At 37.8% G+C, this 15,425-nt stretch overlaps 1 protein-coding gene across 1 annotated transcript in view; it reads left to right on the top strand.

Annotated features, from left to right (window-relative positions):
* Positions 1 to 8,954, top strand: part of CPB2 (carboxypeptidase B2) — an 80,865-nt gene extending 71,911 nt beyond the window's left edge. The window contains exons 9-11 of the mRNA XM_053708005.1: positions 7,440 to 7,642; positions 8,030 to 8,114; positions 8,686 to 8,954. Coding sequence (XP_053563980.1) covers positions 7,440 to 7,642; positions 8,030 to 8,114; positions 8,686 to 8,870 — 473 coding nt within the window. The 3' untranslated portion in view covers positions 8,871 to 8,954. The remainder of the gene's footprint in view (positions 1 to 7,439; positions 7,643 to 8,029; positions 8,115 to 8,685) is intronic.
* The last annotated feature ends 6,471 nt before the right edge of the window (positions 8,955 to 15,425 follow it).

Raw genomic sequence — 15,425 nt, 5'->3', positions numbered from 1 at the left:
AGAGTCACTAGAGAGGGAGGGATAAAATAAACACAGCCAATTCCGCTGAAAAATAATCCACACCCCAAAACAAAGTTTAAATCTTATAATGAAAAAAACTGAAAATATAAGCAGCAGAATCAAACTGAAACAGCTGCCTGAAGTACTTTTCTACCAAAGACTGCTTCAGAAGAAGAAAACACATCAAAATGGTAGAATTTAGTAAAAGTATGCAAAGAAGACCAAGTTGCTGCTTTGCAAATCTGATCAACCGAAGCTTCATTCCTAAATGCCCAGAAAGTAGAGAATGACCTAGTCGAATGAGCTGTAATCCTTTGAGGCGGAGTTCTACCCGACTCAACATAAGCATGATGAATCAAAGACTTTAACCAAGATGCCAAAGAAATGGCAGAAGCCTTCTGACCTTTCCTAGAACCAGAAAAGATAACAAATAGACTAGAAGTCTTTCGGAAATTTTTAGTAGCTTCAACATAATATTTCAAAGCTCTAACTACATCCAAAGAATGCAACAATCTTTCCTTAGAGTTCTTAGGATTAGGACACAATGAAGGAACCACAATTTCTCTACTAATGTTGTTAGAATTCACAACCTTAGGTAAAAATTTAAATGAAGTTCGCAACACCGCCTTATCATGATGAAAAATCAGAAAAGGAGACTCACAAGAAAGAGCAGATAATTCAGAAACTCTTCTAGCAGAAGAGATGGCCAAAAGAAACAAAACTTTCCAAGAAAGTAATTTAATATCCAGCGAATGCATAGGTTCAAACGGAGGAGCTTGAAGAGCCCCCAGAACCAAATTCAAACTCCAAGGAAGAGAAATTAACTTAATGACAGGTTTTATACGAACCAAAGCCTGTACAAAACACTGAATATCAGGAAGATTAGCAATCTTTCTGTGAAAAAGAACAGAAAGAGCAGAGATTTGTCCTTTCAAGGAACTTGCAGACAAACCTTTATCCAAACCATCCTGAAGAAACTGTAAAATTCTAGGAATTCTAAAAGAATGCCAAGAAAAATGATGAGAACACCAAGAAATGTAAGCCTTCCAGACTCGATAATATATCTTCCTAGATACAGATTTAAGAGCCTGTAACATAGTATTAACTACGGAGTCAGAGAAACCTCTATGACTGAGAATCAAGCGTTCAATCTCCATACCTTCAAATTTAAGGATTTGAGATCCTGATGGAAAAAAGGACCTTGTGATAGAAGGTCTGGTCTTAACGGAAGAGTCCGCGGTTGGCAAGTAGCCATCCGGACAAGATCTGCATACCAAAACCTGTGAGGCCATGCTGGAGCCACCAGCAGAACAAACGAATGCTCCTTTAGAATCTTGGGAATCACTCTTGGAAGAAGAACTAGAGGCGGAAAGATATAGGCAGGATGATACTTCCAAGGAAGTGACAATGCATCCACTGCTTCCGCCTGAGGATCCCTGGATCTGGACAGATACCTGGGAAGCTTTTTGTTTAGATGGGAAGCCATCAGATCTATTTCTGGAAGTCCCCACATTTGAACAATCTGACGAAATACCTCTGGGTGAAGAGACCATTCGCCCGGATGTAATGTTTGGCGACTGAGATAATCCGCTTCCCAATTGTCTATACCTGGGATATGAACCACAGAAATTAGACAGGAGCTGGATTCCGCCCAAACAAGTATTCGAGATACTTCTTTCATAGCCAGAGGACTGTGAGTCCCTCCTTGATGATTGACATATGCCACGGTTGTGACATTGTCCGTCTGAAAACAAATGAACGACTCTCTCTTTAGAAGAGGCCACGACTGAAGAGCTCTGAAAATCGCACGGAGTTCCAAAATGTTGATTGGTAATCTCGCCTCCTGAGATTCCCAAACCCCTTGTGCTGTCAGAGACCCCCATACAGCTCCCCAACCTGTCAGACTTGCATCTGTTGAAATCACAGTCCAGGTCGGAAGAACAAAAGAAGCCCCCTGAACTAAACGAAGGTGGTCTGTCCACCACGTCAGAGAGTGTCGTACAATCGGTTTTAAAGATATTAATTGTGATATCTTTGTATAATCCCTGCACCACTGGTTCAGCATACAGAGCTGAAGAGGTCGCATGTGAAAACGAGCAAAGGGGATCGCGTCCGATGCAGCAGTCATAAGACCTAGAATTTCCATGCATAAGGCTACCGAAGGGAATGATTGAGACTGAAGGTTTCGACAAGCTGAAACCAATTTCAGACGTCTCTTGTCCGTCAGTGATAGAGTCATGGACATTGAATCTATCTGGAAACCTAAAAAGGTTACCCTTGTCTGAGGAATCAACGAACTCTTTGGTAAATTGATCCTCCAACCATGTTCTCGAAGAAACGATACAAGTCGTTTGAGATTCTGCTAAATGTGAAGACTGAGCAAGTACCAAGATATCGTCCAAATAAGGAAATACCACAATACCCTGTTCTCTGATTACAGATAGAAGGGCAGAGCCACAAACTGGTAATGCTTGTCTAGAAAAGAGAATCTCAGAAACTGATAGTGATCTGGATGAATCGGAATATGCAGATAGGCATCCTGTAAATCTATTGTGGACATATAATGCCCTTGCTGAACAAAAGGCAGTATAGTCCTTATAGTTACCATTTTGAATGTTGGAATCCTTACATAACGATTCAATATTTTTAAATCCAGAACTGGTCTGAAGGAATTCTCCTTCTTTGGTACAATGAAGAGATTTGAGTAAAACCCCAGCCCCTGTTCCAAAACTGGAACTGGCACAATTACTCCAGCCAACTCTAGATCTGAAACACATTTCAGAAATGCTTGAGCCTTCACTGGATTTATTGGGACACGGGAAAGAAAAAATCTTTACTATAAGTAAGCTTTTCTTAGAAAGGATTCAATTTTCCTATCTAAAGGATCCTTAAAGGAAGTACTATCTGCCGTAGGAATAGTAGTACGTTTAGCAAGAGTAGAGATAGCCCCATCAACCTTAGGGATTTTGTCCCAAAACTCTAATCTGTCAGATGGCACAGGATATAATTGCTTAAACTGTTTAGAAGGAGTAAATGAATTACCCAAATTATTCCATTCCCTGGAAATTACTTCAGAAATAGCATCAGGGACGGGAAAAACTTCCGGAATAACTACAGGAGGTTTAAAAACCGTATTCAAACGTTTAGATTTAGTATCAAGAGGACCAGATTCCTCTATTTCTAATGCAATTAAGACTTCTTTAAGTAAAGAGCGAATAAATTCCATTTTAAATAAATATGAAGATTTATCAGTATCAACCTCTGAAACAGAATCCTCTGAACCAGAAAAATCATTATCAGAAACAGAATCAGAATGATGATGTTCATTTAAAAATTCATCTGAAAAATGAGAAGTTTTAAAAGACCTTTTACGTTTACTGGAAGGAGGAATAACAGACATAGCCTTCTTAATAGATTTCGAAACAAAATCTCTTATGTTAACAGGAACACCCTGAATATTAGATGTTGATGGAACAGCAACAGGTAATGGAACATTACTAAAGGAAATATTATCTGCATTAACAAGTTTGTCATGACATTCATTACAAACAACAGCCGGAGGAACAGTTACCACAAGTTTACAACAAATACACTTAACTTTGGTAGATCCAGCATCAGGCAGCAATTTTCCAGAAATATCTTCTGATTCAGGGTCAATCTGAGACATCTTGCAATATGTAATAGAAAAAACAACATATAAAGCAAAATTGATCAAATTCCTTAAATGACAGTTTCAGGAATGGGAAAAAATGCCAATGAACAAGCTTCTAGCAACCAGAAGCAAATAAACAATGAGACTTAAATAATGTGGATATTTTTTAGCGCCAAAAAAGACGCCCACATTATTTGGCGCCTAAATGCTTTAAGCGCCAAAAATGACTCCACATCCGGTGACGCCGACATTTTTGGCGCAAAAACGTCAAAAAAATGACGCAACTTCCGGCGACAAGAATGACGCCGGAAATGACAAAGAAAATTTTTGCACCAAAAAAATCCGCGCCAAAAATGACGCAATAAAAAGAAGCATTTTCAGCCCCCGCGAGCCTAACAGCCCACAGGAAAAAAGTCAAATTTAAAGGTAAGAAAAATTGATTATTCATATGCATTATCCCAATAATGAAACTGACTGTCTGAAAATAAGGAATGTTGAACATCCTGAATCAAGGCAAATAAATGTTTAAACACATATATTTAGAACTTTATATAAAAGTGCCCAACCATAGCTTAGAGTGTCACAAAAATAAGACTTACTTACCCCAGGACACTCATCTACATGTAGTAGAAAGCCAAACCAGTACTGAAACGAGAATCAGTAGAGGTAATGGTATATATAAGAGTATATCGTCGATCTGAAAAGGGAGGTAAGAGATGAATCTCTACAACCGATAACAGAGAACCTATGAAATAGACCCCGTAGAAGGAGATCATTGAATTCAAATAGGCAATACTCTCTTCACATCCCTCTGACATTCACTGCACACTGAGAGGAAAACCGGGCTCCAGCCTGCTGCGAAGCGCATATCAACAAAGAATCTAGCACAAACTTACTTCACCACCTCCATGTGAGGCAAAGTTTGTAAAACTGATTTGTGGGTGTGGTGAGGGGTGTATTTATAGGCATTTTGAGGTTTGGGAAACTTTGCCCCTCCTGGTAGGAATTTATATCCCATACGTCACTAGCTCATGGACTCTTGCTAATTACATGAAAGAAATTTATATTTCACTTGTGTTGTGAAAATACCTTTCTAATCTTGACAGTCGCTCCAGCTTCCCCCGGTCGTCACAAGCCTCTTCCTACATCAGAAATGACGGATCGGTCATCCTCCAAACATGGCTTCCGCCCTGGGGAAATCAGTGTCTAATTCAACGCCGTGATTGGAGGAAGCCGGATTCCTCATTTTAGACCCAGGAAGGGGATTTGCAACGGGCGGAGGAATCGATGCAGCGGCTGTCAAGATTAAACGGTAAGTATCTCTCCGCATTCAGCATTGCACCAGCAGCTGGTGCAACGCTGCCCCCTGCAGATTTGCGGCCGCCAGCAGGGGGTGTCAATCAACCCGATCGTAGTTGATCGGGTTGATATCCCGGGATGTCTGTCCGCCTCCTCAGAGCAGGCGGACAGGTTATGGAGCAGCAGTTTTTAGACCGCTGCTTCATAACTGGTGTTTCTGGCGAGTCTGACGGCTCGCCAGAAACACGGCCCTTCAAGCTCCATAGTATAGCTGGCTCCTCAGCATTTTGGCTCCAAAGTTTCAAATACATTTGTCAACATTGGGGTTAGATTATTTTTCTTTAACATAATCATCTAACTATGTCACCAATGCCCCAAAATGTATGTGGGCATGTCCACTCATTTAATTGTGTCAGAATGAACATCACTACAAATTCAAAAGCTAATTTGATAAAAAAAAAAGTAATGGGACATCATTCAAATACATCACCAATTACTAGTTAGAAATGTAACATGAATTTAGTGATGTGAGACACATGTCAATAAGTGATATGCTTTCTAATAAGACTAAAGCAATCAATCTGAATTCAATGAATTTAAGTGTTTCTTGTGATTTGCTGCCACCCGTTGGTTCTTGGTATAATCAATGATTTTAAATTCACTTTTTTCACTGAAATTCGCTTTAAATATTATCGCCAGATTATTTGTGGAGGGCTAACAGTTACGTGCGAGCGATAAAGGGTTTATCGCAGGTGTTTGTGCTCGTTGGATTTACCACTCTTATTACAAGTTGAAAGTAAATGCGATGACTTGGGCCCAATCGCAATTTATGCTAAAATAATTACTGCGTCCTCAGAGCTCTGGTTAACTGTTTCGCAAAACAAAGAAATTGTCACAAAACACATCAAATATACATTACAAAGTATAGTTATACTCAGGGCCGCCACTAGAAATTTTGGGGCCCCTGACTTAACCATTAATCAGCCCCCCCCCCCCCTCCTTTGACATGTGCCATTTTTGACCAAAATTAGATATCTACAATTGTAGAAAGTGTAACCTCAATAACTATTCTCCTTATTCAGTTATTCTAAAGCGTGGTGTCACACACCCCTAATTAAAGGGACAGTAAACACAGCTGACCCTGCTACATATATGTTCCTAAATGTTTTTAACTGATAACATTTGCAACACAATGCACTTTTATAATGTAACAAGGGTTTTATCTTGTTAAGACTAGAACTAAGCTTGCTGGAGATGACAGATATTTGATAGATAGGGACAGGCTGTGGCTGTTACCAGAAAGACTGAGCGAGACATAAAAAAACACAGGATGAATCGAGAAGAGCAGTCAGTAACCAGGCCAAAGTTCAATACCAGCTTATCTGTCAGAAATTAGATGCCCCAACAAAAGTACCAGGAAGGAGAATAGTCAGAAGTACAGTTCCAGAGGTCAGAAACCAGTAACTCAGTCTGCCAAACAAAGTAAAGCTAGGGCAAAACTAGGACATAGGCTGGGGCAATGATCAATAACAGAAACTCCCGGACTTTCATAAGAAAACCCAAACACTTAATTAACATTAGCAGGGGCCTTTTAACACCTCCCAATAGGTCTTGAAGCCAAAACCACTGCAGGGCACTTCCGACATAAGAATTATAAATATAAAGAGCCCAGTGCCCAGGTATTGCGCAAGAACTCTGACAACTTTATACTAACATTATGACCATGGCTAGCCTTGTTGTCCGCAGACTAAAGCCCAAATTGGCATGAAATAAAAAAAAGACTTGACTGATATGTTATTCTACAGAAACACAAAAGAAATGTCTTGTAATTACAAGGTGTTTACTGTCCCTTGAAGTCTCCAGCTATCTATCCCTAATGTGATAGAGCATGACATTTTAATAAACTTTCTGTTATCAAATGAACCATTTTTCAATGTATCGAATTTCATAGCTAAAAGGACTAGATAAACTCCCAGACAACACTTTTTCACTCATTACCGAATATCCCAAAGAGTTTTTGAATTGAACATAGGTTTTGGCATTCACAAAATACACTGACATATCCCCACTTTTTTTATATATATATATATATATATATATATATATATATATATATATATATATATATATAAAACTTTATACAATGTTTGTACCAGCTGACCCTGGATATTAAGGCTATAAACAAGGGCCAACAATATTATAGTATAAATGTGGGCTCCAAGGTGCAAGGAGGTTTAAAGAATAATATAAAACTACAAAAAGATCCACAAGTAAACCTTATCCAGCAGTGCTGGATAAGGTTTACTTGTGGATCTTTTTGTAGTTTTATATACTGTATATATATATATATATATATATATATATATATATATATATGTATATATATATATATATATAAATTTATGTTTAATTGTTGGCCTAAAACTACATAGAATTGTTTGAATTATCTTTGGTTATGACCATTTTTGAAATAAATAATATTTTGTAGGTCCTGGCGCCTCCAGCAATCCTTGCCATGACACATATTGTGGACCTTATCCTGAATCAGAACCAGAAGTGGCAGCAGTTGTCCAGTTTCTTAAACAGCATAAAGACAGTGTGAATGGATACATAACTATACATTCCTATTCCCAGATGGTGCTTTTTCCATACTCATATACAAAAGAGAAAAGCAGCGACCATGATGAGTTGGTATGAGACGCTACTGTGTGATGACACCCTTTATTACAGTTATGTTTTATAGTAGCAAGTGGAAAGACAGACACATATATATTATATATTATATATTATATAACGTATTGTAGAACAACGTTTTATAACCAAAACTGGATCCTTCTGCAGCCTACGTTTACTTTTCCCCCTATTTCTTTTTGTGCATCTGTATCTAAACACATATAACAATAACTGTGGTAAATATATATCTCTACATTTCCTTTTAGTAAACAGAGTTCAGCATAGATATAATTTTTAGCACAGTAACGGCTGCAAAGTATTATTCATATTAATCTTTCCTTTATTGTTGAATTGTCAAAAAAAAAATCCCTGAAAAAAATGATTTAAAATCTTTCTTTTTTCCAGCTAAAACTGGCAAACAAAGTTACTGATGGAATAAGGTCAGCATCGCATAATAAATATATATATGGGCCAGGAGCAGAGACCATTTGTAAGTAATAGTATTTATAAATATATTAGACAGGTTTCACAGGCATATAAAAGAATATTTAAATCACGGAATATCTTTGCAGAGTTTTGCAGTTTCATAGCAATGCTATATAAAGATGTGTATTAATACAACCTGGTTATGTCAATGGTTAAAAATAAATACACTTGTTTAAAAAAGTATATAAGAAATGTACATAATACTAGGCTACAGTCTGTTCCAGATGAAAGATTATCACATATTTTTCTTCTTCAAAGAAAACAGAGAAAGAAGGAAGCGAATATAAATTAACCTTAACAAATGGTATTATGACATATATTTATACGGGGGTATGCCTTAAGTTATTTCATGTAAAATTGCTTAATAAAGTTCACCTTTATTTTAAATGCTATACATTTTACAGATTCCCAACCTACATCTCAAATGTAAGATTTTTAATGTCATGGCTGCAAGGAAGGGCTGAAACACTATGCTATGCAACTCATAGCAGCCCAAGGGTTAGTCTTTCATGTACACTTTGTGAATAGTTTCTAAAAAAATATATATATATATTTTTTCTAATCCAACTTTACAGATTTGGCACCAGGAGGCTCTGATGACTGGGCGTATGATTTTGGTATCAAGTATTCATTCACAATAGAACTCCGGGACAGAGGAACATACGGCTTTTTACTTCCAACTCATCTAATAAAACCAACATGTTCTGAAGCCCTAACTGGGATCAAAATAATTGCAACTCATATTGTAAAAAATCTGTAATTTTTAAAAAGCCTGATGCAAAATTGAATATGTCATATAATTAAACATCAGCATAGAATATACAATTAACATTTGTAAAATACATGCCATTTTCTTTGGTTCTTTATTTTGATGACCAATATGTTTCTGCAAGGTTTGCGATTTATTACAAGAAAGAAATACATTTCATACATTTAATAGCAGTGGCAGTGTATGTTTGAACCCCATATAGATATAGTATTAGATACTGTATTAGCAAAATGCTAGAATTACCATGATAACCAATGATCCGCTTGGTTAGAACAATGCAGTATTGCTTAATGTTCTCGTATAAGTCTTGACAAGCATCATATAGCCCCACATTCCCTATATCATTCTGTGTTCCTGTTATAACTACTGCCATCTTTCACTAGTCTCATGTACTAAATCCAAACATATGGCAAATTAAACATCACAATTTTATCTTTGTTTCTGGAAACACTTTCCAGAGTGGTTGAGTCTATTGTCAAGCATATCTGCCAACTTCTCTAAATACACACATCACCTAAGATTCTATTTTGCAACTCAGCACTATGTTAAAGGGATGGAGAAAACAGAGGTTATGAACGGTCGTGGGCATGTGATGCTAGGAAGAAGACATCCAGGTTACTCAAGGGAATGGGAACTAAACTGGTGTTACTTAGATTAAAGAGGGACAGTAGGAGTATCTCACAATGAGTAAGGCAATTAAGAGTTATATATAAACTGTAATCATGGGCATGGAACAAATACCCCACTGAGTTTTCAGGAGCAAATAATTGGATGTATAGCTGATGTACCAGTAATATCCTGTAGATTACAGTCTCTTGTAGCAGAGTGTAACACTTATGTCTTTTCTAACAGAGTATAATTATTTGGAGATGTCTAGCATGTGAGCACCCACCCAAGTCATTGAGTCACAGAAATATGCTTTTCTAATGAATTATTTAAATTTGCTCTGGGATTTTCTAGTTCCTAGTGGGTCAATCTATCTCAAGTGGTCCAATAATTGCCAAGTTGGTTGTTTGACAATTTTTAATTTCCTTTTGTTTTTTGTTTTTTGAGTGATTACCTCTATATATTGTTATTGCAAAATCACCAGTTTTGAAACCTTACTTTACGTGGTTTAAACATTTTTGTGTCATGGTGCCTGACAAATTTTAGATATACAGTACAGATCAGCTCAGTTTGGTCCTATGTTCTTGGAACAAACACTGATGTCTAAAGCACATTACAAGGTATTTGTTATATCCTTGTAAGATCCTCTGGTGAAAGAGCAGCAAGGCAGTACTGGTAGCTAGCTGAACACATCCAGTGATCCAATGAGAAGAGGCATATATATGCAGCCAACAATCAACACCTAGCTCCCAGTAGTGCATTGCTGCTCCTGAGCCTACCTAGGTAACCTTTTCATCAAAGGAACCCAAAGAAACCATGAGAACAAAACTAATGATGTCAAAGAAGGTAATTGGAAAGTTGTTTAAAATTGTATGCGTTATCTCGATAAAGAACAATTTTGGGTTTCATTTAAATCCTAATGTAATGATCAAGATCACTTAAAGTTACACTTTTAGGGTCAAATTATAATGAGAAAAGTTTAGGTCTCAGTTCTAATTTTTTTAGGGGGGTATCTAGGTAAGTATAGTGCCATGTAGAACATTTCATGTTTGAGACTTCTTTTATCTTTTTCATGGGGAGATAAAGTGCAATTTTGTAGCATTTACCCTCACTTTTGGGTTGATTATCACTGGTGGGGGATCAGATAGGAACCTAAAATTATCACAGATATAAGTCCTCTTTGGTTGCATTCTGCTGTAAGTTTGAGTTTCTACTGGTTACAGAGCTAGAGGTTGTAGAAATCTGGGGAAACGCCTACTGGGGAAACGTCATACATTTTGAGAAATGAACAGATGTAATATAAGCAAACCAAATAAAAATAATGAATAGTATTTTAAAGTAATTATGTTTACGATTGATACCCCACAAGTTCAAGCTTCATGTTTGATTAGAAGCTGTGAGATTTCTCAGAAATGTTGTGGGAGCAACCACTGGCAGTAGTCAGTTTTCTGAGAACATTGTTCATGGGAACCAATACTTTGTCCTCAGCAAATATCTTGAATAATGTTCTTGGAATGTTCTTGATCCAGGTGGGTGGAATAATTTCACATAAACAATCAAGCATAACCACCACTGGTTATTATAGACACAAGCGACACAAACAGTATTTCATAGGATCAGACAGACAGACAGATTTCAGCACTGCATGTTCTTCAAACTCTTGCAATGCAGATGTAAAGAAGCACCTGATAGTACTCTCTGATACCGTCTGAAAACAGTGAAATTTACTTATAACCAGAATTCTCTCACACTTATCAAACCTACCCTTGAGTTTCAGTTCATGATATTCAGTTATTTCCTTGCTTTTGACGCAGATTTATTTTCAAAGTTTCAGAAATCCTTCCTATTTTAGCTCTCAAAGCACTTTGTCTTTTATCTGCCTTTATCTTCCTAATCATGAATGCAGGAGAAACACCCAGAGCAGCACATGCTGAGTAAACCTTCTGAAGATAATCTTCAGGTAATACATTCTCCTCACTCTGCTCCATATACATAGGGCCCAATTAACAAGCCCTGTATGGGCCCCAATGCATCTGTTACCGTGCGAGCCTTTAGGCTTGCCGGAAACAGGAGTTAAGAAGCAGCTCCTTAACTCGTCCGCCACCTCTGAGGTGGAGGACAGCAATCAGCCCGATCGGATGCGATTGGGTTGATTGACACCCCTGCTAGCGGCCGATTGGCCGCAAATGTGCCAAGAAATGCTTGTGTGCGGCAGACATGATCCGCTACTGTGCTATAATAAATCGGCCCCTATGTGTCTTTTTCAATCACAAACATGTAATAGAAATTCTGATTTTTGAAGGACTTATATCTGGTCCCCCACCTGAGATAATTAACACAAAGTTGAGGGGAAATGTTAAAAAAATGCACTCTCTCACCCCCATGAGAAAAAAAAATAAGAGACGTCTCATATATGAAATTTTCTGCATGCACACTATACTTACCTAGGTACCCCATAAAAAATTAAGACTGAGATTCAAACACTTCCCATTACAAACTGACTCTAAAAGTGGAACTTTCAGCAATCGAGATCATTACATTAGGACTTAAGTTCTATGTCTAAAGAACAAGAAGGTGCGAAATGTTTCTTTATGTACATGTACCTTGTAATGTGCTCGCTACATGTTTTTGTTTGTGCTCCATGAAACAAAGATGGCCACTGTAGTTAAACCAAGTAAAATAAAAAAAAAAAAAAAAAATCTTTGTTTGGCAAAACCAATACATAGAGGTAATCATTTAAAAACATTAGCAAAATAAAAAATGGTCAAGCAACCTGTACAACTTTAGATGGATTAACAGTAGCGCCTATGCCACAATTGCGGTTACTGAACTTGCATCTGATGTAAAAAGAATTTAAGAACACAAACCTACGCAGAACTTAAAGGGACAGTCAAGTCTAAAGAACGCTGCTCCATAACTTGTCCGCCTGCTCTGAGGCTGCAGACATCAACCTGCCCGATCCTATACGATTGGGCTGATTGACACCCCCTGCTAGCGGCTTGGCCACCATACGCTGTCGGTATTTATCATTGCACAAGCAGTTCTTGCGAACTGCTTGTGCAATGCCAACCCCTGTAGATTCGCGGCCAATCGGCTGCTAGCAGGGGGAGTCAATCAGCCCAATCACGAGATCAGGCGGTTTGTTGTCTGCAGCCTCAGACTGCTGCTTCATAATTGCTGTTTCCGGCGAGCTTGAAGGCTCGTGCGGAAACAGGGGCATCAGGGGCCATTCGGCCCTTGATAAATCGGCCCCTATGTCTGTACTAAGATCACAGTAAAGTTAATAATTTAATTCTGGACATTATCAATTGTGGTGAACATGGATATATATATATGTAATATACGCTTTCTATCTATCATTAATCAAATCTAGCCTATGCCTGTCTATATATCTATCTTTCTATGTATCTTTAATATTAATCGTTAATCGTTTTCATGTGCTTGTAGCTTTGAATTGCATGAACAGATTTCTTTAAAACTTTGCTGTTTAAAAGGCACCCTCAGTGACTGGAAATGCCAAAAATTTGAATTCAAGTGTACTTTTGTAGTGTTAAAATATACTTTCTCCTCTCTCTTAAAGAATGTAAATATGACATGCTTTAATGTGTCCTAGTGACCTTGGATTATTATGTGCTTATACACATAGGTAAAGCCCCTCTTAGTAACTGCAAGCCTTGCAGTTCCAGCTGGATAGAGCTGATGAGCTAATAAGAAGTCACATGACCCATCCAAGCACTCGCTGCATCCTGCTCAGGAGCTAGTGAGCATATCTAGATAAATGTGGGTGGCAAGTCCCTTTACGTTCCTAATTAAATGTCTAAAAGCAAAAAATTCCAAAATTAACTTACCCATTTAAAGGGACATGAAACCCCATACGCTGCAAAGCTTATGTTAAGGCCAGAGTTTAAGTTCCTAATTAAATGTCTAAAAGCAAAAAATTCCAAAATTAACTTACCCATTTAAAGGGACATGAAACCCCATTTTTTTCCATGATTTAGAAAGACTGCAGTTTTAATTAACTTTCCAAATTACTTCTATTATCTAATTTGCTTCATTCACTGGATATCCTTTGTTGAAAATCATATCTTAATAGTCTCAGTAGCTGCTAATTGGGGGCTGCACATAGATGTGCATTGCTATTTCTTCAACAAAGGATATCTGAAGAATTGAGCAAATTCAATAATATAAGTAAATTGGAATGTTGTTTAAAATTGTATTCTCTATCTGACTCATGAAAGAAACATTGTGAGCCTTTTAAGATATGCTTTCAACAAAGGATATCAAGAAAAGGAAGCAAATTTGATAATAGAAGTAATAGGAAAGATGTTTTAAATTGTATGCTCTATCTGAATTATGAAAGAAAAAAAAATTGGGTTTCTTGTTCCTTTAAAGGTCCATTAACAGAAATAAAGAAATAAAAAGCTGACAACAATATGAAGAAGGAAAGGCTAAGTGGTAAAACCTCAAGTAAAATTACTTCAGTGTTAATGACCACCAAAAATGATGAATGCAAATAACAATATCATATATAATAATTTTATAATTGGGTCAGTCCATCTAAAGTGGTACAATAATTGTAAAGCTGGTTGCTTGACTCCCCAGTAGAGAATGGGACTTTGACTTGGTTAGTGGTTACCTCTTCACCTGGATACACACAGAGCAATGGGAAAGTGGAGTCACCAGTAAAGACTGCTAAGATACTTCTGCTAAAGGCCTTGTCATCAGGAAATGATCCTTACCTTGCATTGATGGATCATCGCAACACACCAATGCAGGGCCTAGAGTGTAGTGCTGCTCAAAGACTGATGGGTCGAAGAACCAAATCATTACTCTCTATGAGAGGGAGTTTACTACTACAGCATCAAGGGATTAAAGGAAGCCACTAAAACTTGTGCAGGAAGCAATGTTCACTGCAGTCTTCTCAGTGCAACAGGGGAACCAAAGACCTGTGGCCTCTGAGTTTCGGTAAACAGGTGTGGGTACAGCCTCCAACAAACAAGGGAACATAGTGGCGTAAAGCATATAAGCCCCTGTAGGAATCAGATCATAGGAAGTGGTTACAGAGTCAGGACAGGTTCTGAGAAAAGGAGGCATCTGAGAGGCACGGGACATTACATGCTTCAATTAAAGACACAATTTAGCACCCAAGAATAATGTCACATCAAGAACACAAGCCAGCCAACAACAGGAAACAGAAAATAAATGCATAAGTGTGTGGAATGAGAGTGAGTATAGAAAAAGTAAATTTATGCTTACCTGATAAATTGATTTCTTCTATGATACGACGAGTCCACAAATTCATCCTTTACTTGTGGGATATTATCCTCCTGCTAACAGGAAGTGGCAAAGAGCACCACAGCAGAGCTGTCTATATAGCTCCTCCCTTGACTCCACCCCCCAGTCATTCGACCGAAGGTATTGGAAGAAAAAGGAGAAACTAAAAGGTGCAGAGGTGACTGAAGTTTTAAATAAAAAAAATATAATCTGTCTTAAATTGACAGGGCGGACCATGGACTCGTCGTATCATAGAAGAAATCAATTTATCAGGTAAATATAAATTTACTTTTCTTCTATAAGATACGACGAGTCCACGGATTCATCCTTTACTTGTGGGATACAATACCAAAGCTACAGGACACGGATGAACGGGAGGGACAAGACAGATGCCTAAACAGAAGGCACCACTGCTTGAAGAACTTTTCTCCCAAAAATAGCCTTCGAAGAAGCAAAAGTATCAAATTTGGAAAATTTGGAAAAGGTATGAAGTGAAGACCAAGTCGCAGCCTTACAAATCTGTTCAACAGAAGCATCATTTTTAAAAGCCCATGTGGAAGCCACCGCTCTAGTAGAGTGAGCTGTAATTCTTTCAGGAGGCTGCTGTCCAGCAGTCTCGTATGCCAAAAGGATGATGCTTTTCAGCCAAAAAGAAAGAGAGGTAGC

The sequence above is a fragment of the Bombina bombina genome, chromosome 3 (genome assembly GCF_027579735.1).
Source record: "Bombina bombina isolate aBomBom1 chromosome 3, aBomBom1.pri, whole genome shotgun sequence".
Taxonomy (NCBI): Eukaryota; Metazoa; Chordata; class Amphibia; order Anura; family Bombinatoridae; genus Bombina; species Bombina bombina.
The sequence above is the reverse complement of the archived record's forward strand: the minus strand, read 5'-3'. Positions and strand labels throughout refer to the sequence as shown.